Genomic DNA, 27,273 nt, shown 5'->3' with positions numbered 1-27,273 from the left:
CGTTGACAGCAGAACTTATAAACGGTAGGGGTTTTTCTGTTGAAAAAATAGACTCTTTTAGTGAACACTTAAAACTAGAAACTGGACGAAGGAAAAAGAAAAAAAGAAAAATTTAGATTTTTGGCAACGTTTTTAGCAAGAACATTCAAATTTCGGTAGAATTTGCACCACATTTTGGTTTCTTAAAATTCGATTGTATGAAAAAAACGAAAATCCTTCGTCCAAGTCCTTGTCAATAGTATCACGAAGACGTGTAGCAAATTTCATGAAAATCGGTTTAATAGTTTTCGAGAAATCTTGACAACCGATTTTAGAAAAAGCGTTTTGAGAAAAACGCGTTTAAAGATTTGAGTGTTTCTCAAGGCTCTATCTTTTAAACTACTACTCCTATCGACTTCAAAATTGAATACAATATTCTAGATGAGTTTTAGAATTTAAAAAGATAAAAAAAAAAAATTTGTTTTGAAAGTTCCAAACCCATGTAACCCCTTAATGCACGATGACATGCGCAGGATTGTATGTTTTGAAAAAAAAAAAAAAAGAAAAAAGATACGATTCTCGCAGACTCGCATGGATTGAAAATAAGGGTTGGATGCGTACTAGATGAGGCGCGTAGGAAAACGCGGATGAAAGTCATAGCAGTTAGTAGCTGGCTCAGTTGATCATCATCACTTGTTCACGGAGTATTAAAACGAATTCTCGAAAATCGATTCGAATCGTCAAACTGTACTGTATAACTTCGAAAAATCATTCATAAAAATAATAACAAAATCACAAAAGTTATGAATTTTTATATAAAAATTACTCGTGATTTGGTTTCGTGACGATGTCAAATAAGTTTAACAATTGTGATGCGAGTTGTAATAGAATTTTTTGTAAATCGAAAGAAACATGGACAATTAAATCGAAATATTGGAAAGATTTTGTTATTATTTACGATAAGATTTGATTTGATTCAATAGTGCGTATCAAAGATGATCGAAAAAATTAGGAATCGTTGTTAAATCGATATTGAAAAAGAAAAAAGACAAATTATTGTATATTGTTAACTCGATTAATTAATTCGAGATAAAGGATTCGGTATTCAAGAGGTATGAATATTTCAAGCCGTAACACAATCCCTTTAAGCAATATCACGGAGCTTACGAATTTGGACGAAACAGAGTATTTGCTAAAAAAATTGGGCTCTAAATATTTGCCACTTCAATTGGTCTTACCAATTACATTTGCATACGTTATCATTTTCGTAACCGGCGTATTCGGTAATATAATGACTTGCATTGTCATCAAAAAAAATCCAACAATGCAAACCGCCACGAATTATTATCTCTTCAACTTGGCTATTTCTGATCTTCTCTTATTGGTTTTAGGTGAGTGTGTGTTTCTTATCTCAAAAAATTCGTTCTTATTAATTTAAACAAAGTTCGAGTAACATTGATCCTCGTAAATTGTTAACGAACTTGTTTTCTCGTATACACGTGTACGTTCTCATGGATCGTTCAAATCAAATTTTTCCAACTATCGTCAATAATTTTTTCTTTCTTTTACTATTTTTTTTTTTTTTTCTATTTGAAATAAAATAAAACGACTGGTACATTTATATCGCGAAGTTTTATAAAAAAAATTGCATCAATCACTGTCAACGTCATTTTGAGCGAAGATAAATTTTTCCGGCTAGTCTCGAATAAAGTCTCTCTACTTTATGTCATTCCCATTTTTTTTTTTCTCTTTCTCTCTCTTTCTATCTATGTTTTTCTGTCTGTTTCCAAACTCAATGTTATTATCACTTGAAACGATTCTGCTGTTTCCATTAAAAATAAGAAAAAGAAAAAGTAAAGTTCGGTCTCTATCATTTAACAAAGTTCATTTTCAAACTTTACAAACATTGCCAATGATAACTGCGAACAACTGGTTAATAATAATATTTTTTTATACATTTTCATTTAAAACTCAAATATTTTTCTTCTATTATTTCTAAAAGAGAGAGAGAGAGAGAGAGAAAAAATAAAACTTTATTCAAATTTTGCAACTCAAAGATATCCGAATTGAAAAGTAATTTTATTAACGTTATAATTAAAATATGTTTGTTTTATCTTGTAACGTCCTCGAACTAGTTTTATTTCTACCTTATTTTCTTCGAACATTTTAATATCGCGTTTTAAAACTTGTATGCATTCTACTTAACGTCAAAACATTTATTCTCTTGTCAAAAAAAAAAAAAAAAAGAAAAAGATGTGCCGTCATGTACAAGAATCGTAGCAGCAAATTCTCTTTTGGAATTCAATTAATTCGGATTTTAGATATGATCTTTAAATGACGATTTTAAGTACTCCTGTCGTTGATTGACATTCCATGTTATATCGAGAATTTATTTTAAAAGCACCCACCACTTATTTCATTTCACTCAATCATTGCGTTCTACCTTTGTTTATCATTTTAATATATAATTCACACAAACTTGAAAATATTTCATAAAAAGTAGTCGTTATTCGATTTGAATATCAGCTTCGTTAAAGCAACTCGTTTAAATGATATATGAAGATTCATATAGAGATACGAGAATAGAAATAGAAAAATAAAAATAGGAACGGAAGACAAAAAATATTCGCTAAATGTAATAAAAAGTAATGATGAAAGAATCAAAATGATTGTTTATCGAAACATAAAATCATAGATACTAGACGATAATCTAACTCTTTATATATAGTAAGTTCGTATTGTTTTTTTATTTATATATATATATATACAATTTATTTATCTGATAAAGTTATTGGCGTGGCAGGAAATATAACAAAAATTCGAATCTTTTTCTTATCAAAGAAAAACTTGTTAAAAAAAAAAAATATTTATCGATTGCGTGCGAATATATGTTGTATAAAGTAAATACACGTGCGTAAAACGTATGCGTGCGTGTACGTGTACGCATATGTTTACGTGTGTGTACGTGTATATGCACGTAGATAAGCAATTTATTGGTTTTGAATAATATTCTAACAAAGATAAATTTATATATACATATACATAGATATATACGTATGCGTAACAAAATATAAGAATAAGGACGTAAAGAAGCTTGAAAAATGCATAAATTTCTTAGAATAGGATCATATTTTGTGAAGGCTCTTATTAAACTTATCCAAAGATAAAATGTTCTCTCGGTGAAAAATAATGAAGCTTCCAATTTCTTTTTTTTCGTTTTTGTCATATTATTATATTTAAAATAATATTGTTCTTTGTAAAAATGATAGACCGAGATAATTATTAGCAAAATTACAAACGTTCATCTGTGTATAATAATCTTGACAAAGAACACAATAATAATACGTCAATTAACCCTTTCACGTTGGAACTTTATCCTTTGTCTCGGTGTTTCACAGGTTTACCAAATGAATTGAGCATTTTCTGGGAACAATATCCATGGCAGTTTGGACTGTACATGTGTAAATTACGAGCCTTTGTATCGGAGATGTAAGAATGAAATTTATTTTGTGGGCTTTATGATTATCATCTTTCATCTGTATATTTTTTCTCTTATTTCTTTCGTTTCATATTTTGAAAGGTCCTCTTACGCGTCGGTACTCACCATAGTGACGTTTTCCTTGGAAAGATATTTAGCTATTTGTCATCCTTTACATCTTTACACCATGAGTGGTTTGAAACGACCAATTAGATTCATTTTGAGTACTTGGATAGTGGCACTGATTTTTGCCATTCCATTTGCCGTTTATACGACAGTCAACTACGTCGAGTATCCACCAGGTGATATTATTACACTATATAATTATTATTATTAATAATCATCATTATTATTATTATATTTATCATATATTAATGACTAAATTTGTTCTCGTTTAAACGTTCAGAATCAGGAAGATATTCAGAGGATTCAGCATTATGTGCTATGCTATTACACAATATGCCGAAATTTCCACTTTACGAGTTAAGCTGTATAATATTCTTCTTAATCCCTATGGTGTTCATAGTAGCTCTCTATGTGCGAATGTGTCTCAGAATACAAAGGAATACTCTTGGCCATAGTATCGAAGGTTCGGTTCATGGTGAAACGAGACAAGCACACTCACGAAAGGCCATTGTACGCATGCTTAGTAAGTCAAAGATTTCGATTTCTAAGGTAACTTGATCTATCAATTGAATCTCTTTGATGATGTATAAACTTAACTTGAAATCTATACGATATTTTATTTATTAGAAAAAAATTTAGAAAATGATTGATTGATGTAAAAACAAGGTTGAACAAAAAAAAAAGAAGAAAGAACAATCAAGTTTCTTTAAATCTCATTAAACGTGTACTCGTAATTATAATCATCAGAAAGGATTTCGAAATGAAACGTTTATCTCCGAATTCCACGTGTCGAATTATTCTGTCATTTGATATGAGCAAATGTTTGAAACTTGATTAACACCCTCCGCGGAGATAACATCACTCGTTTAATTGAGAGATAAAATATGATTTACATGTTAAAATCCATCCGTAATTATGATGTTATTTAAATCGTAGCTTAATTAACAGTAATACTGGAAGAAATTCGTCAAATGAAACACGACATACCGTTTGTCAAAGGGATTTCTTAAATTAGAACAAATAAAACAGAATATTGTTGAAGTAAAATAAAACTAAGTTTTCTAATTGTCTTGCAGGTAGATTATTAAGTCAATAACTAAGAACTTCCTGAAAGTCGCGTAGAAAGATTTTCTCTTACATTAGATCTTGAATATAAGATGTAACTTTGTTCGTGTCTTTGAAGTGTTGTTCAAAGAAATTTGTAGTAACTCGTGCTATTTCTAATTCACGTTAATATCATTTAATTTTTTATACGCGCGATTATAACAAATGAAAAATCATATTTTACTTTCAATCGGTAAAAAAAAAAGAAAGAAAAAAGATTAATGGAAAAATGACATACTTTTTAAATCGTATAGTTTTCGATTCCCATAAATATTATTTTTCTTAATTATTATACGTGATCCGTAATAAATGGTATCATATGTTTTTGGTTTTGATTGGTAAGAAAAATGACATATTCATCCGTAACACATATTTCGAAATGTAATCGTATTTTTTATATGTATAAATAATTTAATGTAAAATAGTTTAAACGTTGACCATGTGATTGTTATTCAATATGCGTGTAAGCAACAACATGATATATTTACATATATATCGATCAAAATTCAAAAACGAATACTTCAAAAAATGTAATTAATGCATACGAACGTATTTCATCAAAAAAATATCTGTGAAAGAATAAATATTTACTTAAAGATTTATTTATTTTCGAGACCACTCTTTTTTTTATTATTATTTTTACTATAATTACCATACATACGTATACGCATGTCAATATTTTCAATTTCTATGTTTTATAAATATACATCGAATTCTATTATTAACTAAGATATTTATTTCTATTTATGGTTAAAAAGGAAATACGAAAGAGTCTTTCTCTATTCACATAAATATGTTTCAGTCGCCGTTGTCATAATGTTCTTCGTCTGCTGGGCACCCTTTCACGCCCAACGATTGCTTTACGTCCATCGAACGTCATATTTCCACGATATAAATGAATGGTTGCATCCGTTGAGTGGGTGCCTTTATTATTTCAGTACCACCGTTAATCCAATTTTATATAATGTCATGAGCGTTAAATACAGGACAGCATTTAAAGAAACGCTTTGGTGTTCTTCGGTCAATCTTTCCACTCCTCCTGATGGCAACAATAGTATCACCGTTTACGATTGTGAAAGTGGAAAAGAATTTCGCATGATACGTACAAGAAGTTCGCGTTACAAGAGGAGTATTATCAAAAGGCGGGTTTTGATATATAAAAAAAAAACAAAAACCAAATAAAAATAAAAAGAAAATCTTGTTCTTTCATTTTTCATGATAAACTAACAAATTGTTTTATCGGTTGACGATTTTTTTTAGATATGATTCGAGCGAACAATCGAATATCTCGCGAAGATCTTTAAAAAATTCTCAAAGGAGTACAGAAGACGATGAAAAAAGTTCTCCCATCGAAACTTCTATGGACGATGATAATCCATCGATCATCGCAACTACGAAATCATCTCTCGTTGTGCAATTGTACAAAGGACGAACGAAATGTTGGACCGTTAAAAAGAATAAAAATTCTTCGAAGGAAACGCACATGTGATCCGGGCCTTATTTTCTTCAACGAAAGGATTCGTTTTATAAATTTACAACCAATGATGTAGGAAAGTTTATCGAAATTGGTGAATCGAATGAGACTTCCAACGAATATGTTGGATCTTTCCTATGAAAGATAACAATATATTTTCTTTTATTAATATTGATTGTTAAATGTTAAATTCGTATTAGTAAGTTTAAAGTAAGTATGTTGAAATTCATTAAATAATTACGAAGAATGATCAATTAAAATTATGAAATTGTTTGTGATTCATTTATGTTTCTAGATCCAAATCAACGTATTGTCCACATATTGAATCAGGTATGGATCAAATAATTAACTATATACTAAATGTAACAAATTTTTATTTATTGTACCATTTGGAATAACACATAAATGACAGGATGAATTTATAATATTACAACCTAATTTTACAATACTTAATATTATAATGCAATATATTATATCTTTATAATATTGTCTTATATGTTTTTTGACAATTGAATATTAATCATTTTACACTTTCACGATTGTTATAACATATTGAATATAACAAAGATGTAAAGGGTATATAATACTCAAACATATACGCACACGTTAATGTTTTATGCTGTAAATATACATTGCATGTATAACAATTGTATGCTCCTAAATAAATGGCTGTAATCGTGAAAATGTATATGTTTAAGTTATGTTACGTTTTTCAGAAAGAAATTTCGTTTTTTTTCAATAGTAAATCATTCATACGAAGTTGTGTACAGTTGTACATTTAAAAAATGAGAAAACCAATGCTCTGTTGTATCAGAACAAACTACAAAAGTATCAATATTGAGAAAAAAACGTTACAATGATTCGCGCAAAGCTCGCAATCGAAGTTTTCCATACAATTTTCTTTCTGAATACAACAGTTTATATCTTGCGAATATTCCATATTTATTCATTGCACATAAGATGCTAATAATATTATTTTGTTTGTGAATCGTATCTTTAGTCGACGTGCTAGGAATATTTTCATATTATCAAGTATAGAATATTATAAGGAACACGGAGTAGTAATAACAAAATTTGATTATCCTGTCTTTATTATTTATTACTTCATGGTTGGAATAAAAATCTGTTATTTAAATAATAAAAGATTATTTTACAATGAAGTTTGAAAGATTGGAATATTAAACAAGCTTGGATTTTTTTAAATTTATATAATTCTATCAAGAATTTTATAATATATATATAAATATATATATATTATATAATTTTATCGAGAAAAGTGTAGGTGGCTCCGTCTAGCGAGTTATATTATAATCAACAGATAAGATAATTCTCATAAGATAAGTTAGGTATCTTCATTTCAACTATACCAGCTTACGAAAAAATAATATAATACTTATTTAATTTTTATATACTTTCAATAAATATTCATAAGAATTGATAAAGACAAATTAATTTATAAAAAATTCGGATCAATTTTAATAATTAAATTTGACGATAAAAATAGTTTTCTTTTTCTTTCGTAAGTTGGCAGCACTTTGCGTACAACTTATAACGATACATTTGAATTTGTGTTTATGGGTTTGTGCTTCCATGTGCTTTACAAAAATATAAGTTTTCTTAGATATAGTTCTTCTAAGAAATTTGATTTGTATAATGCAAAGTGAAGCCTGATAAGTGAATTAAATGAAAATAATTAACGTATAACGTTATTTACAGTATTATGTTTTTATTTTAGTGAATATATTATATTGTTTTGAATATAAAAGTTTTGACCTTTTATTAGACATATTAAATAGAAAAAATTTGGTATTACAAAAAAGTGATTTATAATCCTATTGTAAAGATTTAAAGAAATATTTTGACTTAGAGTCATAGTTTAGAAATAAAAACAGATACCTTAAAGAGGATAGATAAAAAAATATGAGTGATTCCAGTGATGATTCTTTTTCGCCTTTTCCTTTTAGCAGAAATATAAGAAATAGGAAATATAGAGCAGAATATAGAGAAGGTATGTTAAATAAAATTAATTATATACTATTGCAAAATTATAATTACAATGATGTGTGTAATTTTTTTTTTTTTAATAATTATACAGTGATTTATTATTTTATGTATCCTAGATTACCAGATTTCATCTGATGTATCTGATAGTATCGAAAATAATACACAAGATAATTTTAAATTACCGATCATTGGTTCCCAAGATTTTTCATTAAAATTATCAGAGTATTCTATAATAGAAGATACTCAAGATATTCTTTCTGAAAATAGCAAAATGAATACAAAAAAGGATTCTATAATAGAAGATACTCAAGATATTCTTACTGAAAATAGCAAAATGAATACTAGAAAGGATTCTATAATAGTCATTAGCGACTCGAGTCCTGACAATAGTTTAGAATATTGTAGTAAAGAAAAGATTAGTACACCTGTAATACCAAAAAACACCTACAAGAGTGCAATAAGGTCTATAAATTATACCTTGGAAATATCTGATAATTCGGATGACGATAAAACTTTTAATGAAAAATATAGAAACGTATCGACAAGAAATAGACGTGTTAGTAAATTTTCTAATTCTATTGACAAAATTAATTCACGAGATAAGAATTATTATTGTACTTCTGATGATAGTTCCAAGGACAGCAGTATGATAAGTTCAGAACACAATAAAAAAACTAATGCGTATAAAAAAGATATTAATCCGACGTTATTAAATATGCGACATAAGAATGAGAATTCGAATAGACAACTAAAAAATACATTAAAAAATGGAAATAGTGTGTATACCCCTGTTTCCAAATATAATTCATTGAGTAAATTGACTGATATTAATAGTAATAGTTCTAAGAAATCAAATACTCCTGTACAGTTGACAAACAGTGATTTAAATAAAATCCTAAAAAATATCAAGTCGACAAAAGCTGTCTACGAAAGCCCAAGAACTCCTGTAGTCTCTAATATTGTAATCAATGAAACTTTAGATGAAGGAGAATTGCATCCAGCATTATCAAGCGATGACAGTTTAATAAAAAGATTTGACAAGCCACCTGCAACAATTATAGATGAAACGAATAGCGATATTAGCAAAAGTAACTTTTCTGAAAGAAATATGATAACTTCGTATAAAATATATGATAAATCTATCAATGCTCCTGTTATAGACGATAAAGCACTATGCTTAACAGAAGAATTGAAACAAGAAATTTGTAATTGGATTAAAATGAGTTCACCGCATTCTATAAGTGATAGTTCATTCACTAATGTATCTGCAAGCATTAGAAATAGCATAAATTCTGGGAACAGTAGTTTAGAAAGATTGGAGTTGAATTATGAAACACCGAATAACAGAAATATAATAAAATTAAAAATCATTGAGAATAATGTTGGTGTATCGAATACAAATAATAAAACTAGTTCTATGTCAAAATCAAAACAAGAAACACCACATAAATTTTTACGCAAACTCAATGAGAATGTTCTTACGCCTTCGAGCGTTCGTCAGAAAAAGAAAGCTACTAATCAGTGTATTAATTTAGATACAAAACAATCCAATAATATGAACATTGCACATTGTACAGATATATTAGATGAATTGTATGGTAATATTTGGAGGAATAATGCAACTGCCTTACTTTCAACTCCTACGAATAAACAAAAAAACGTTATAACAAAAGATAAAGCTGTGCAAACAGAAAGGTAAGTGTTTATTTGTTAAAATAAGAAATAAAAAGTATATGTAATAATATAAAAAATAATAATTTTTATTGTAATAGAAAAGCAACGAGTTATAAATATTATACAACAAAACTAGGAGATAAACAGAATAGATGTGATACAAGTCAAAAACAATTAAAGCATAAAACGCAAAGGAATAGTTTTATTTGTGATAGTTCTTCCTCTGATACTGAAACCCAAAGCTTATATTTCACCGCTCTAACAACTCCACTCGCATCTGATCTTACGCCAAATAAAATTAATACTAAATCACGTCCTGTTCAAAGGTATACTATACTTTTATTTAATTTTTATGAATTTAATACAATGTATAATGCAAAGTAAAATTTCCAAATTTGTTCCTACAGACTCTTTGAAATATGTGATTCTGATACGGATGATGAATATAGTACTAATCCCTCTTTTGAAGTACGAAAGATATTAAATAAGAAAAATTTATCATTTAATGATGAAGAAGGTAGTTCCGATACAAGTGAATTTGATCCAAGCGATGATATTACTAAAAAACGTGTATATAAAAAAAGTAATAAAATAATATTTTTATAAGTATGTTATTGTTATAAATTACGAATGACAAATTTTTAATTAAAAATAAAATAAATTTTACAGGTATAAAAAAAACAACAAGAAATGTAGCACCAACGAAACAGAGAGATCTTTCGTCTGAAGAAAGCGAGCCAAAGAATAAACACAAAGGTTTTTTAGCTTCTCTATCTGATTCAGTACCTCTGATCAATGCTCATCCAGATGCAAAAAAATATAGGCTTGCGTATAAAAATAATAAAGAAGAGCTTTGCAAGTATTTGTATAAATTGTATAACGAGAATATTTTTGACAAGAAGTTACCAGAAAATATGTTGATAGAATGGAATGTTCGTATGAGAGGAACAGCTGGTTATTGTTACAATAAAAAATCTATTAAACCACTAGGAGGGATTCTTAGATCTTCGAGAGTAGTATTATCGACTAAGGTATGTGGCACATCTTTATATACAAATTTTGAATTAATTTTAATTAGTGATTAACGTGAATTTTCCACAGGTTTTAGATACACCTGATAGACTAAGGGATACATTGATACATGAAATGTGCCATGCTGCTACTTGGCTAATAAACGACGTATCCGATGGTCATGGACCATTTTGGACGGCATGGTAAATTTAAAAAAAAATTATTTTTTATATTTATATATATATATATTTGATTTATTTTATTATAATTCGATCTAGGGCGAACAAGGCAATCAAAGTATTTCCTGAACTTCCACCTATTCGTCGTTGTCACGATTATAAAATTAAAACAAAATTTACATATAGATGCATCGAATGCGGATATAGGTAAAAATATTAATATTATTTTCATGTGATTTTTATCCTTTAATATTTTTTATATCATTAATTTTAATTAATTGTTATATTGTTTCAAATGATTTTTAGTATTGGACGACATTCTAAATCTTTAGATATCGAAAAAAAACGATGTGGTCACTGTTATGGTAAATTCGAACTACTCATCAATAAGACAACAAAATCTGGTACGGTTCAAGTGCAAACGCCGAAAAGAGAACCATCCGCATTTGCACTTTACGTTAAAAAAAATTATAATACGGTGAAAAAGGAGAAGAACTTGAAACATGCTGAGGTGATGAAAGTTTTAGGCCAAAAGTTTTCGGCAATTAAAATAACCAAGAAAAACGTTAACGATGATTGACAATAACAAAGATTCGTTCGAGTGAACGTATATTCTTTGTAGTTTTTTAAAAAGTTTTTCATAACTTTATGCATATTTTTTAATTACGTTTTTAATCTTACCATTGCAGGGACGACACATGTTAAGATAAGAATTTTGTATGTAAATTTAAGAAAAATATAATAAAGAATACGTATAAGAGACTATGTTTTGAATCTCGGTAAATCTTATTATAAAATAAAATTAAATATTACAATAATCAATTAAAACACTTAATCAAATATATTAAGTCATCGCCAATGGCAATACAAAACAAATGGTTCATTGTTTTGCACCAATCGGAATTTCAGAAAACCTTATGATGAATGCATATGATGCGTCAAAGTGCATCAGTGTATTTCCAAACATAATGGACCAATCAATCATCGTCATAAATGATAAAATCATTTATTATTATTATTATTATTATTATTATTTACTCTAACATCTCATTTAAGTATGACTCGTTAGAAAAATGTAAGGAAGAAAATATTATAAAAAAAGAAAGAGGGGAAAATGCAATTGAAGAAATTCAAAATTGGCGCGCGTCCCAGTCGCTGCAGTCGCATCGAATAATAGAAAAGTGCAGGGATATTAGTAAGAAAAAAAAGAAACTAGAAAATGAATAGGGGCGCAAGCGCATCCGATATTGGCGGCGACGGCGGGGGCGGGGGCGACAGTGGTATCGGCGTCAGCAGCGCACTCTAAAAACAGTCGTGCCGAAGATGGCGACGTGCGAGTGGTGGTGTCGGTGGAGTGTTTAAGAAAAGAGAAAGGGACCATGTTGTCGCCGCGGCCAACGCATTGTTTCCCGTGATTCGCAATCGAGCTCGGTGCAAATGTAGGAATGTCAGAGGTTAAACGGGTACCCCTGCAAACCCTGGAGTTTCCGGAGTCCCTGGGCCACGCCGCGAAGAAGGAGAAAAAGGGTGAGAAGGGCAAACAGCTTGCGCCCTCCTTCCGTTTTACGCTCACTTTGCCAGAGTCGAACGAGAAGGCATGCCCCGAGTTCAACTACGCGCAGCTTTACAAAGCAGCCGAGGTTAGTTAATCTTATTCGTTATTTTACTTTTCAATTATATCTTTACGGGGACAGGTAAAAAAAAGTTACGCTCTTGACCGCGTGCCTCGATAAGGGCACAACGCACCGGCCGCATTTATCTTTATCTCTATCTCTGTCTCTGCCTATCTTCCTTCCTTCTTTCCCTCTCTCTCTCTCTCTCTCTCTCTCTTAACGACTTTGAAGAAGAAAGTGCAAAAATACGAATGGTTTGGCGTCGGGAGGGCGACTTACAACGATGCCAGATGCATCGGCATGCAACCGCTCTCGATAACGACAACTACTGTCACGCGTCCTTGTTGCCTCACGAGATCTCTCAATGACGTTTATTCCTTTCTTCGATATGTCCTGTCTCCTCTCCTATATGTATGCTTGCAACTAACGAGAAAAGAGATACTACTAATCGATTATTATAGTCTCTCCGACATTTGTATCAAATTTTCTTTTTTTTTTTTTTTCCTTTTTCTTTTTTTTTTTTACGAAATATTCTCAAACACAGTTCGCGTGTAATTATCAAATAACATATTAGAACTAATAAACGCGTCGGTGATATTAATTTATATAAAATTTCATTTTAATTTCTAAATAACATCCTAGAGAATTATTCCTTCACTTCGAGATCACTACAAAATCATCCATTTTAGTTACCAACTTCTCTACTCCGAAAGGAGAGGAAAGCCCGAGAATACAACGTTACAAGCCGCCGACATTGCAATTCCTATTAACGATACTACTTTCTCTATTATTCTTAAAAAAATATCCTGTTTATATATGCCACATACATTTATCCTACATATAATAATAATAATCATTTTTATCATTAAAAAGTATAAAAATCATAATAACAACAACACCCAACAACAATAATAATAATGTTTATACAGAACAATGTGAAGACAACGTTATCATATGTATATATATAAATTATATATATCGGAACAATATGTTCCTAGATACATTCTTTCTCTCCTCTCCTCTCCTCTCCTCTCCTTCTCGTATATCTTTCTCCCTCTCTCCTTTTTTTTTTTTTTTTTTTTTTACTGCGCTACACTGGAAACTCGTGATCGTCGACACGTATCGAGAGCGCATGTATAAGAACACGACTTGACCTCTCGAGACATATGTCATGCGTTCTAACTGCATGGCTTTTTAGTTTTCGTACCCCCAATCCCCCCTCCTCCTCCTCTATAATTTTTCTATTCATATTTTTTTTTCCTCATTGAAAGAAAGAGAGAGACAGAACCGAAAATTTCCCACGTTTAAGCGCGCGCGCGCCATTTATTTGTTTCTTTGCGTTAGAGTTTGGTGGGTTCTGGGGGGGGGGTTGGCGGGAGGTTTACGAATAATATTTCAAGTAAAAGATAGTTAATTTGTGGAATATTTTATTCACGTACGAGTTTCATCGACTAACACACGAGGTTTCCTTCTCCTGTTCGTTTATGAATTTATACAATGATGCGCGCGCGAGATTGAAGTATATACACATATACACATATGTTTTTTATGATAGGCTCTTTCTCTGTTAACACACTGTCTCTTTGTTCGTCGTCGAGACAATGAATGCACGTTGGTGACCACTTTCATACGTGTGTGTGTGTGTGTTTGTTTGATCGAACGACGACGCTCTCTTTCCTTTCATTTTTCTTTCCGACTTTTTAACCATTTTTTCCTTATTCTTTTTTTGTTTACTTATTTTTAAAGTTAATTAATAATTAATGTATTTCTGTTTCCTGTGTCTCTTCTTTTTATTTTTAGTTTGATTTAATTTACAGACAATATGTTGCGTACGTACATGCGAGTGTGTGTGTGTGTATGTATGGAAAAGAAACAGCTTTCATAACAGTATATGTAAAAATTATGATTCACGTTACGGTCATAGTTTCATAAGAAAAGGATAAAAGATACGATAAGACTGGTTTTAGCCAAGCCTATTATTCTAATGTACCATAGATTTTTGTTTAACATATACAAGGCTAAATAATAGTTAATATATACGTAGGTACAAACCCAACGGTGGGGGATAAATTACCTTCTCCCCTCTTCTTACTTTTGTTCCCCTCTTTTCCCGCCATCTCGGTCGATCATTCTTTCAACGTTGCATCTATACCAACACCATAAACGCATAACCGTCGCATGACACGTATACATACTTTTCTTTCTCTCGATTACAAGAGTGAGCGAGAGAGAAGTGTATATGTGTGTGCGTGAGAGAGAGAGAGAGACAGAATGGTCTTTTGTCGTGATAGTTATCGATTCACCACCGCATAGTGGTTAGTATCCTTTCGCAAGCTGCCCTATGGATCTTCTCTTCCTCTTATCTTTCTATCTTCCTTTTTTTCTTCCTTCCTTCCTTCCTTCTTTCCTTTCGCGCCTTCTTTCACTACGCAACATGGATTTTTGAAATTCTTTATATTCCTATAGGACATTTACCCCGTCTACTACGAGACCCTCCTCCCCAATAATATTGTATTGTACCTACTTGAAAGGACAGCAGTAGGGGAAGTACTTTTTTTTATTCTTTATACGCACCCTTCGTAGCTCTCTCTTCAAAGATTCATCCCTTCATTTGAAAAAAAATAAGATCTTATCATTTTTTGAAATCGTTATACACATTTTTAAATACACCATAAATGAATGTTCTTGTATGTTTAATTTATTTTTTGATTTATTTTTTGATTTATTTTGTTGTGTATATATTTTTAGGTATATTGTTGAATTGGTCATACTCTGTTTTGTTTAATTTCATTTTGTTTTGTTATACCTGCGACTCTGATGGTTTGAATTTGTAACTTGTTGATGATAATATTATCTCTGAAAACGGTCACTCAACGTGGCGTCCCTGTATTAGGAGAACAAAATGCTGGAAGAGGTTGCTCACGTTTAGCGTAGAACAAGCAAGCAAGCAAGGTATACGCCGTTGTACATCATAGGTTTATGTTTCACCTGAAACGTGTTCTCCTGATATCATCGTACCTTTTTCGCATCGTTTCAAAGTTTCATCTTGTCGCTTTCTTCTTTTTTTTATCTTCCTTTCTTATTATTTTCCATGAATTGTTTAAGATTTTTGGAAACAGTGTTTGTTCTCCAATGTATACAATAAATCTCACTTTTGTATAATTTATACTTATCGATTTAATTGATAATCTGATTGATAGAATAATTATGTATGTTTAAAATGAATTAATGGGAAACTTTGGGAATTTATTTGCTTATGTTTAAAATATACGAACAGCTGTGTGTCCTATTTATTCACAATTCTGAAATAATTGAAAATTAAAGAAAATGATAAATGATGATGATTTTATACTCTGCGATAATATATCGATTGTATTTATTTATGTTGATTTAAAAGAAAAAGCGAAGAAAAGAACAAAAAGGAGGAGATGAGAATACGACGAATGGGCTGGATCCCTACGACGATGATGACGAAGATAAACTTAAGGATATGGCGAGAAGATTCGAGGCCAAATACGTATGTATTTTTGCAGAGATTAATTTAACAAACTAACCAAAATTCCGTACACAATTGAAATATAATTGTTTGAATTTTTGATGATATAGGTTCATAGGGAACTTGGAAATGAAAAGAAGTAGAACTTAATTTAATTAAGTTGGACGTTTCGTCCCTTTATATTGGGACTTCTTCAGCAACTTAATCTTTAAAGCTCAGAGTTTTGTTGAGGGTTTTTGAATAATAACGATCAAATTAACGAAGTTTAGATGTATTGTGTTTGGAATATTATAAAGAGGAAATGTATGTCGAAATAAAAAAGACGCTGAGCTTTAAAGATTAAGTTGCTGAATAAGTCCCAATATAAAGGGACGAAACGTCCAACTTAATTAAATTAAGTTCTACTTCTTTTCATGTCCAAGTTTCCTATGAACCTATATCATCAAAAATTATAATTTTGAACGAGAGAAAATATTGAATAAATTGTTTGAATATTTCATATTATTTTAGGGTACGGCCACTTTGGGAAAGAAAAGACACAAGTATGATGATTATGTGGATTTGGGTGCAGGATACGATGAGAACGATTCCTTCATTGACAATACGGATGCTGTGAGTGATCATTTTTGTTTTTCATATTAAACATTACATTGTTTACTATTATTTTTTGCCTTTTTAAAAATTTTTATTCATCGATTGGGGTGGTGTTTTTCCAGTACGATGAAATTGTGCCAGAAGAGATGACCACTGCTCATGGGGGTTTCTACATAAATTGTGGTGCCCTAGAATTCAAAGCTGCTGAAAGGCATTCCTTAGTTCACAATAACAACAATAATAAAAGTAACAATGATGAAGATGAAAGTAGCGATAGCAGCGAAGAAGAAACGGAAGATGTGGATAGTCCAAAGAGGGCGGATAAAAGAAACCTTAGTTCGTCGGAAGATGATGAAGTAGATGACATGTCAGATCATCCGAGAAAAGTAAATTAAATCAATTTTCTCCCCAATTTAATTTCACATTAAGTTAAATATTTTCCTTTATTACGATTTATTTCATCCATGAAGAAGCAGAAAATCGATGAAAATGGAGATAAGAAATCCAACCATGAAAATGTTATCAAGAAGAAGAAAAAGAAGCCACAGAATCATCAAGCGCAAGATCAACGTTCGAATTCTCAGCAGGAAGCCGAAAGGCGGAAAGAAAAGGGGGAAACGACAGATGCCGAGGGTGGTGGTACAGGTATATTCATAGAAAATTTATTGTTTAAATATTTCTGTTTTTTTTTTTTTTTTTCTCTCTCTCTCTCCCCAAATACATGGTTTAAGAATTTACATTTAGATATCCCTGTTTCTTATATTTTTTTTTTATTTTTTTTTTATTTTTTTAAAGAAGTGTCAGAAGATCAAGAGGAAAAGAAAAAGCCTGATAAAGAATTACAAAAGACTAAAGCTACGATGGAGAAAAAATTTGATATTAAAAAATTTGAGAAAAAGCCATCGTCCACCAATAGTAGTAATGGGTGTGATGCGAAGAAAATAGATTTAAAGAAACTTCCTGGTAAAGACAGTAATATCGACGATGCTATAGAAAGTGTCGTTAATGCAGCTAGGGTCGAAGACGAGTCGAGTCAGGATTCTACGGATTCAGGAAAATCTCGTGGTAATCTTGGTACAGACTCGGAGTGCGATGATATTGACAAAGAAGAAGCACCATTACCGGACGGCCTTCCAGAAGATATCAAGGAAATCGTTAACAAATTGAAGGTACACGCGGAAAACAGCAAAGAGGGTAAAAGCAAGTTTTTCAACCCTTCGGTCAACTCTGCTTTGTTTAGGTGAGTCCTTTTTTTCTAACATGGATATTACAATTTTCAAAGAGAGAAACAGAGAAGGAAAGATAATGTATAATTATTTGTATTATTTTCTTCTGAAATAGTTTAGAGAAAAAATTGAGGACACTGAATTCAGCGAGCGCAAGACCGCAGACTTACGAACACCTCGCCCGGTTTCTACCTTGTAGTAAAATAACTCTTCTTAATAGAGCTAAAAAACTTTATTTGCAAGATGCTGAATACAGAGTTAAGGAAACAATGCAAAGGTAAAAACATTATTCTTTATTATTATAGAATAAATGAAACAATTATATAATACTTGTATCACTTTTACATTTGTAAACTTCAATTGCTGGTAAAGTTTGTTGGTGTTTCAGGTTAAAAGCTATCATTGATAATACAATGCCTTCGGTTATGGATGCCTTTATCCAGGAAAGTCAAATGGTTGCCGATGAAAAGTAAGTATTTTTCTTAATAATTATATAATTGATCAATGATCTTTCGATAGAGATAAATGTTTGAGCTTGTAACTCTACAGAGAAGACACATGTGTTGAAAATAAGAACAAAAAGAAAAAAAGATCAAAAAGTAGAAGTTAATTCTTTAGGTTGTGTAGGATTTTAATTGGAACTCATTGTACTTTTCTATTTCTCAGTCCTCAATTATACTGGGAGATATATCGGTACTGTTGGTAAGGTGCCCCTCGTAAGAGGAAACCCTTTCTATTCTTGCCTGTCCAATTTCTCTTTCTCTTTGTCGTTCCCTTCATTTCTCTTCTGTCTTCATCTTTTTCCCTCTTAATCTTATCTCATGCTTATAAAATACATCTGCTATTTCAATTTAACAATGAAATCTCTTATTCAAATTGAATACCAGTAGTTATTTCTATATGCAAATTTTTATAGAACGATTTAAATAATTTTGAGATAGCAGAAGACCAAAGTCGGGGCTTTTTATCATCAGTATCAATATTTAGTTTTTCATTGGCATCATTTTTTATATCAAAAAAAAACGTGTGTGCAACATTTTAAATCAAGTACGTTTCATTATTCTTCATCACCGCAATACCAACATCTCCCATTTCCTAATCTATTTTCTTAACTATAATTTATAATTGATTTTTTTCAGGGGATTCGAAGGTTCGCCCGCAGCTGCCGAAAGTAGCGACGAAGAGGAAGGCTCGTGCAAAAGTACGGATAAATCTAAAATTCCGAAAAAACGATTTCCCTGGACAGACGAAACTAAGTATGCCATTTTTTTATTTCCATTTATATAGAATTTTGAATTCATATAATAATACACATTTTGCAGAAAAAAAAAAAAAAAATATTATTAAACAAATCTCGACCTCTTTTGTTTTTTTCTTTTTTTATAGGAAACTAGTATATGAAATAGCAAATGCAAGAAGACAATATTTTAAAATTTTAAGACCTAGAAAAGAAAGTATGGAGTCATTCGTGGCAACTTTTATGGATACAAAAGTTTTACCATTATGGCCGTCTGGTTATGTACGCTTACAAACTTTGTTGAAGTATTCTAATCCTGTCGAACCAACGTAAGTAATACTATCATTATATGATACACATATGCAAAAATATCTTTGCCCTTTTTACTACCACAAATTTTGATCTTAGAAAAGTATTATTATGTATTTTTTCACGCTTCGCTTTAATGCACGAGTTGTTTCTGTTTAGCTTATTTAATTTTTTTCCTCAAGGTGAAAGAAATATTTCTTCTGCATGTCCCCAAAAGTTAATATCTAATCAAGATTATTGACTTTTGCGCCAAGATATCGATCAGTTAAAACTAAATTTTATTTAAAATAATCACGGTCAGCAGATCGAAGCCTGCAACGCCAGTTGTACATCCGTCATCAGGTAGTTAGACGGTAGTTCTATTTTCTGGTCATTGTATGTTTTAGGGAGGTGGTGTTTGTGTTGGATTAAAATTACGATTTCAACTTCTCGGATTAAACTCGATATTGGAAGCTCTAATAATATTATTTTAAAAAAGAAAGAAACATAATAAAAGCTTGACAAAATAGCAAGCTTAATATTTCTAATGCATTTGTAGATAAATAATTTTAGTGCAATGTATGATAAATGGGCCTTAATTTGTCACTTCTCGCTCATCTCTCTTTTTGTACATATTTTTATTTTACGTTTAATTTTCTTTCTTTTGTATTCTTTGTACGTTCACATTGTCTTACTATTTATCATTAAAAACTTGTTTGTTTATTTATTTATTATTATTATTATTATTATTATTATTATTATTAATATTATTATTATTATTATTATTATTATTATTATCTCTATCGTATCCCCTTTCTATTTTTTATTCTACTATTATAACACGTCGAACACACTGCATAATTTGTATATATTTTATAACTATTGTATGTACATTAATATTGTTGTTATATATTCAAGGATCGGTAGATATACATAAACGTAACGTCATTATTTTATATTTCTGATTTTAGAATTAAAAGGAAAGCAAAGAAGTTGAAAGATGTTGTCAATACTAATAGTGTTTCTTCTTCTGCAAATACAATTTGCAATTCTTCTACTGGAAGGCTCGAGGCAACAAGCAGTAATAATAATAATAATAATGTTGCTGCTACTTCTGTATCTGCTTCTACTTCAACTACTACTACTACTACTACTACTACTACTACTACTCAAGAAAGGGAGAAAACTCCTACAAGTGTTGCCGCTAAGGTTGTAACTGTCGTTAATGAAAACTCTTTAAACGTTACAAACATCGGGACACTTAAATCTAACGATAATAATAATCCAGACAAAAAGCAAATAAGTTCGAAAAATAAAGAAAAAAATAAGGACAATGGTGGTAATACGGGTGGGACGCAATTTGACGTAGTGTCGTCGAATATCGTTTCGAATCCTACTACCGTTGGAAAAATTTCCGTTGTACCTACGGCACAATTAATGGCACAAAAACCAGCCAAAAGTCACTTGGATAAGTTTAATTTAATGGACTTAGCAAATAGTTCTCTATCAATTACACCCGTCAATGATTATCATAAAATACCAGGGAAGACGAACGAAGTTAAAAAAGATGTAGTCTCTATTACGGCCTATCCAGAACCTTCCAATATAATATCTAACGCTAACGAAGTTCCACAAAGTGGACATGTAACTGTACACAGACAAGAAACTTCATCATCATATCCAACAACACAACATTCTAATTATTCATTAGCTAATCAAACTTCGCCACACTCTAAGCCTGTTTCTTTGAAGCATAGAATATTACAAGATAACACGGATATTAAAAATGACAAAAGATTAGAAGATAAAGATGTTGAAATTATGAATAAAACGGATAAGAGAGACAAGAGACGCGAAAGGTGTATGGAAAGTAAGCACAAATCGCAAGACACGAAAAAACGAAGGAAAGATCTAAAATTGTTGGAACAACAAATTGGGCCACCATCCGTACACTCGGAAATAGTTGCAATACCACTCCAAATTTCTCTTTCGAAGGAAGAACAGGAACAAAGACAAATCGAGGAGACTGTTGCCGCTACAACCTATTTGAGTCAAATAATTAACGATGAAGCTTCTGCCAGGGCGATAATGGAAAAAAGAAAAGATGGCGGATATGTTATGGATGAGTCTATAGCAAGTATGGTACCCACGGAACAGGAAAAGGATGTTCAAATGGTTATGAGGTCATTAAAGGAATTACAAGAATTACAAGAAATGAATTTTTCGCCTAGTCATTCGCCGGTTAACGCGTGTGGCATTCAAAAACCAAACAAATCTAGTGTGCAGTACGTCACTTATCAAGAAGAGTATCAACGGTTGTACCTTAAAAAGGAAGAAAAATTACGACCGAAAGAAGAAGCACAGTGGTAAAGGAAAGACATTATAAATACGCTTTAAGGGCGTATATTTTAGATGATGATTATAATGGATTAGGGTCAAATGGGATACCATTGGACAAAAATGAAGAATGAACTTTTGTAGAAAAAAAAAAAAAAAGGCATTTGTCGAGATCAATTAAAATGGTCAAATGTGATTCTTCGAAACTTCTTCCATTATTATTATTATTATTATTATTATTATTATTATTATTATTCTTATTATTATTATNTACTATTATTATTATTATTATTATTATTATTCTTATTATTATTATTATTATTATTATTATTATTATTATTATTATTATTATTATTATAATTATAATAGCGACGTTTTACTTACGTCAATGGTCAAAAAAATTATAGAATGAGAGAGAGATAAAGAAAGAAAGAAAGAGAGTTTTTGACGGCTGATAATCTCATTGCAATGCGTCATATACAAATTTTTAAGCATTCGAGGAAAGCCGAGAAAAAAGAAAATAATAATTGTGTAAATACATATTGATTCGTTAAGAACAACAACGTCAAACATTACCTGTACAGAATAAGTATAAATTATGAATTTATTATAATCTATTAAGTATGTGTAAATAAGTTAGCGTCCAGTCGTCGCCGTGAATGGGGTGGCTAAGAATACAATTTTTATCTTTTTTTAAATAGAATTATTTTATTCTGTCGCTTTAATATCTTGTATCTTATGATTCTCAAAAATTGGAATCCTCGAAGGAAAAAAATAGTCGGTGGTATTGAATAAGATGAAGATAACAAAAAAAAAAAAAGAAAAGAAAAAAAAACAAAAATAAGGAATAAAGTTGTCTATTTTATATGGAATCATTTAATTGTCGTTGTGTGATTAAACGTGAGATTAATTTTTCGTCCTCGTTTTGTTTTTATAATTGCCGTGTGTCGCGTGGGTGGGATATAATGGGTATTGTAATTATAAAAAATAAAACCAATACCTTATATATGTAAGAAATATATTGAATCCTTTGGCCACCCTAAGTCACCAAGCGAAAAGAAAAGTTTCGAGTGTTGTTCCTTTTGTGCACACGAGCTGTCATCTCACGTTTACCATCGTTGCATCCGAAAAAATGCAGTGTGCCCTGAACAAAACAAGAAAAGAAATGAAAAGAAATATGCCAAGAAAAGAAAAGAAGAAAAAAAAAAAGGAATCGGTTAGATTTAATATATTTTTTATATATACTCTCTCTGCCTAAATTCATGTTGCCTTCCGAATCATTTAAAAATACAACAGACTATTACGAGAGTTCAAACATTTGAGCGAGTTACACAACTAACAAATGATCATTGTTATATTGGCCTGTGGTAAGAAGAAATAGTAAATGTAGTGTGCAAGAATTCGAATATTTCCCGTTTCCCCGAATAGATAAATGGTGCAGCTTCGTGTGCAGCTAGATCGAATGATAGATTTTAAATAGCAAACAATGTATGCGGTGAACCAATTGTGTGAGTTCAGTATTTAGAGTTGGAGAGGAAAAGAAAGAAAGAAACAAACAAAAGAGAGAGAGAGAGAGAGAAAAAATGAGTATGAAAGAGCGAACGAGTTAGAGTATTTTTGGAACACGTAAAAATGATAATTAGTAAATGTATCTAATGTGATACACATCCTCTCCCTCGTTCCTTACCTTCCCCCATCCCCCCACTTCCTTTCTCCCGCCAACTCCATTTTAACAATATGATACTTACAGTACGTTTAAGCGTCTTGTACAATTCTGCATTGAGAATTTTTACTAAGACGACTTCAAATATAAGTTTTGAATATTTTTTACAACATTTATACATGACTGTCTACCTTCCCCCCCGTTCCCTCCTTCTTTATCCGTAAACGACGAGTATTAATTATTTCTGTTTTTTTTTTTATCACTTTCTAATAGCATTATGATATTTTTTAAAAATAAGAATAAAATGTATATAAAATATAGGTCAAAAGTAAAATATTTTTAAAAGTTCGAAACCATTAAGAGACGTTTCTCGTTGCGTTACATTCCGTTGCGTTGCGTTGCATTGCAAGAATTTTAATTATCCGTGCATCCTCAGATATTCGATTTAATTGATTCGTAACAATTAATGACGAAGGCCAACTTAATCCATTGATTTCTTGGCTTTCTTTTTTTTCTTTGTAACAGATTAATCAGACATCGGTCACGGGTCACCTGTGTTCTTTCATTGAGACCTTAAGGGTTATCCATGACCTGTGCGTTATTACTGCATTTTTTAACTTATCTTATTAGATTAGACAAAAAATATGAAACTTTCGTTAGAGTCATCGTGTTAACATTCTTTGATCGGTTCACAGGATATATTTCGTTTCGTCGGTTAACCAAGGCCATTTATTTGCCTATAAAAGTCTTGTATGTTTGGTTAAAACAAGTCAGTCTTACAATAGTAAATCGATTAGAATACTTTCGGGATTGAATAAATTTTTATTCTTAATTATTATTTTTAATAATAATTTTATTTTTATTCCTAATTAGAATTTTTTCGGGATTGAAAAAATGATATTTATACGTAACGTTTTATTATTAATTTTCATTCGACATTGCGTTTGTTCCTATTACGATCCGGGTACCAATTTAGAAAAAGATAAATTGCAACAGGTTCATTTGAATAAAGAACAATCAAGTAAACAGGATAGTTCTTTGTACGATAAAGATTTGTCGGCTAATCATGAAAAAAAAGAAAATGTTGCACGTTACAACGAGCAGGATAAATCACGCGAAGGATTCGATAAAGACAGACATTCATCCGGGCGTGTTGAAATTACGAAAGAATCCGATAACTCGTTTCAAAAACACGGTAATGGTTATTACAAAAAAGGTTTTCATAATACCGGTTTTAGTAATAGTTATCACAAAGATGAGGCAGGTAATAAAACGAATTTTTACGAGGATAGCCATGACGAAAAAGGACATAAATCTTATGACAAAAACAATGATTTTTACGAGAACAATTTGAAGGATCATTTCAGAGATGGATTACACGATGCTTCTTTTAAAGAAAAAAATAAAGCTGAACATAGGAATTACGATAACGGTCAAAGGTACGTTGATTTTCATTCCTATTGATATGAATTATTTTATATACAAATTTATTTGTTTAATTGTTACCGAAATTTAATTAGATATTAATTCAGTGTGTGTATTACATTTTTTTTTTTGTAGATACGATGATTTACGCGCTCGTTACGATGAATTTCAAAATAATCACCGATACGATGACGGACGAAAATATTTTCACGACGATGTTGGAAGATATGACGATAGAAATCGTCATTATCATTTGCGAGATTATGATTATTATCAACGTAATCCATATTTGTATCAAAATTATCGTTTTAACATTCATCCGAAATATTATTACGAAAATCCAAACCATATCGGAATTTTAAGACATTATCGGTAATTTTGTTTTATTTCATTTTTTCATTTTTTATTATTCATATTAATATAATATAAAATATATTATAACATATTTTTTTTATATTATATTATATAATATCATATACATTTTTTTTGTATTTATTTATATCTCGGATTAGTTTCAATTTATTTCGGTGTTTCTCTTTCACAGCGGTTATTATCCATACTTTCTTAATCGAAAGTTTTATTATCCATATGAAGATTATTATGGTGGTTTGTATAGCAATCATTATGATATTGATTTAAAAAATAATAGACATTTGCCTTACCATGGTCGTTATTAACATTAGAAATTACGAATGAGTATTGTTCAACCATTACAAGTAGTTTCTAATTAGAAATAATTTTATTACGATTACGTATTTGTTTCTTAAATCATTTTTTAATTAGTTCTCAATAAATAATCCTTTATTGTACCACTATATAAATAAGAAAATCAAAGAATGCTAATAAAGCGGGATATGATAAAGCATCTAAAAAAAAGAAATCATTTATTTAATTAACAATTGTGAAATAAATCAATGCTTTTTTTTTCTATTTTATTCAAAATAATTACTTACGTAAATTATCTAAATCCATATTTACTGTATTATCGTAAATAATTAATTCATACATCGTTAGATACACATTGAGAGCATTTGACAATGTTCGAAAAATCCAATTGAATTCTGGATCTGCTTTAATAGAACGTGTCATTTTATTTATGATTCATTTAAAGAATAAATTTTTTAAAAAGAAAAAAGAATGATAAATAAAAAATTTCTTAAAATAATTATGGGTTTATGGTTAGTTTTTTACTATTCGTAAATTTTGTATACATTGAACTTTGATGCATATGAAAATATGCAAAAAACTTGATTTTATGTTATTGAATTATAGCGTAAAATACACACACACATATTGAGAGTTGTAGGAAAACATACTCGAGAAAGTGTAAACAAAACAAGAACTATACTAGCGTTTGGCCTTTAACGTGAATCGATTGATCGTTCAATCTCATTCATTCTTTCATTTAACTCGGAAATGTAAACAGCTTTTCAGACATTCGCGTTTGAATTCATTTGAAAACCGATGGAAATCAATGGAAATCAATATTAAGAATAAATAAAACTAATATTTTATTTTTTTAAATATATAACCGATTTGTTTTCTTATCCGATTAACATTTTGAAACGGAAAACAAATTAATTTTATTATACAATGTGTGAACCCTAATACAAATATATGATTTTGCTTGAATAAATTATAAAACAAAGATGAAACTTTACGATGATATATTTTTTAAATATTGATCAAACCCATGGGAAAATATTGAACATGGAATGTGTTATATTTTTATACACGATTATTAACTACGTGTATATTTTCTATTTCATATATACATTCTTTAATACGTGTCAACGATGATTGTTCTATCGGTGATTGTATTCTTGATACAAATAAAATCGAACAGAATCGATAATTTTGTTTAATTTGCGAAGAAGAAGAAACAAATTTATCACCCAGAAAGAAAAAAGAAAAAAGAAACATCACCATACGTCAAAGAAACGTGTGTGCATGTTATTATCTCGAAGAAAAATTATCTTCAATAATAATAATAATAATAATAATAATAATAATATTTTTTCGTATAATATTTTATTAAGAAGATTTTTTAAAAAATAAATATAATACAGTTTTTTTTTACAATCACAAAACCCGTAAGTACAAAAAGTTGATGGTTGTGATATTTAAAATAAGCTGTTAGCCATGACTGATTAACATCTTTTTAATGGTTTTATTTGTTATGTATATCTTCTTCAGAAGGATTATACCACTGCTGCGATATAATAATAATAAAATATAATAGAAGTTAATGCGAAGTCTGTTATTAAACAGTTACTGTATATAAAAGCAGTACTTTACTATGTACATTACTAGATTGTAAGAAAAAAAAGATAATAAATAAAACAAATATTCATATTAGATATCT

At 30.1% G+C, this 27,273-nt stretch overlaps 4 protein-coding genes across 6 annotated transcripts; all 4 read left to right on the top strand.

Moving 5' to 3' along the window:
• The first annotated feature begins 672 nt into the window (after positions 1–672).
• Positions 673–6,607, top strand: LOC106789724 (neuropeptides capa receptor-like). Its single transcript, XM_014754186.1, has 7 exons — positions 673–1,370; positions 3,378–3,468; positions 3,560–3,759; positions 3,864–4,106; positions 5,490–5,829; positions 5,948–6,371; positions 6,457–6,607. Exons 1-6 carry the CDS (start codon positions 1,094–1,096, stop codon positions 6,174–6,176), a joined length of 1,380 nt encoding a protein of 459 aa, XP_014609672.1. The 5' UTR covers positions 673–1,093; the 3' UTR covers positions 6,177–6,371; positions 6,457–6,607.
• A 1,474-nt stretch (positions 6,608–8,081) lies between these two features.
• Positions 8,082–11,789, top strand: LOC106789717 (MATH and LRR domain-containing protein PFE0570w). Its single transcript, XM_014754175.1, has 8 exons — positions 8,082–8,169; positions 8,366–9,860; positions 9,938–10,165; positions 10,247–10,422; positions 10,509–10,870; positions 10,941–11,053; positions 11,129–11,236; positions 11,336–11,789. The coding sequence occupies exons 1-8, from the start codon at positions 8,082–8,084 to the stop codon at positions 11,607–11,609; spliced, it is 2,844 nt and encodes a 947-aa protein (XP_014609661.1). The 3' UTR covers positions 11,610–11,789.
• Positions 11,790–12,326: 537 nt separating this feature from the next.
• Positions 12,327–22,016, top strand: LOC106789721 (ubinuclein-1). Of its 3 annotated transcripts, none has more exons than XM_014754181.1 (12): positions 12,327–12,669; positions 16,040–16,159; positions 16,649–16,750; positions 16,855–17,118; positions 17,203–17,377; positions 17,744–17,972; positions 18,074–18,235; positions 18,347–18,427; positions 18,625–18,660; positions 19,098–19,214; positions 19,345–19,524; positions 20,455–22,016. In XM_014754181.1, the coding sequence occupies exons 1-12, from the start codon at positions 12,475–12,477 to the stop codon at positions 21,851–21,853; spliced, it is 3,060 nt and encodes a 1,019-aa protein (XP_014609667.1). In that variant the 5' UTR covers positions 12,327–12,474; the 3' UTR covers positions 21,854–22,016. The 3 variants fall into 3 exon arrangements, with proteins under 3 accessions (XP_014609667.1, XP_014609665.1, XP_014609666.1); XM_014754179.1 differs by having other exon boundaries at positions 17,528–17,972; XM_014754180.1 differs by lacking the exon at positions 18,625–18,660 and having other exon boundaries at positions 17,528–17,972.
• Positions 22,017–24,353: 2,337 nt separating this feature from the next.
• On the top strand, positions 24,354–25,628 carry LOC106789720 (probable serine/threonine-protein kinase clkA). The gene is made up of 3 exons (XM_014754178.1): positions 24,354–24,922; positions 25,044–25,280; positions 25,453–25,628. Exons 1-3 carry the CDS (start codon positions 24,378–24,380, stop codon positions 25,583–25,585), a joined length of 915 nt encoding a protein of 304 aa, XP_014609664.1. The 5' UTR covers positions 24,354–24,377; the 3' UTR covers positions 25,586–25,628.
• Positions 25,629–27,273: the final 1,645 nt, after the last annotated feature.

The sequence above is a fragment of the Polistes canadensis genome, unplaced genomic scaffold, assembly GCF_001313835.1.
Source record: "Polistes canadensis isolate GaletaPanama2010 unplaced genomic scaffold, ASM131383v1 scaffold_198, whole genome shotgun sequence".
NCBI lineage: Eukaryota > Metazoa > Arthropoda > Insecta > Hymenoptera > Vespidae > Polistes > Polistes canadensis.
The sequence above is the reverse complement of the archived record's forward strand: the minus strand, read 5'-3'. Positions and strand labels throughout refer to the sequence as shown.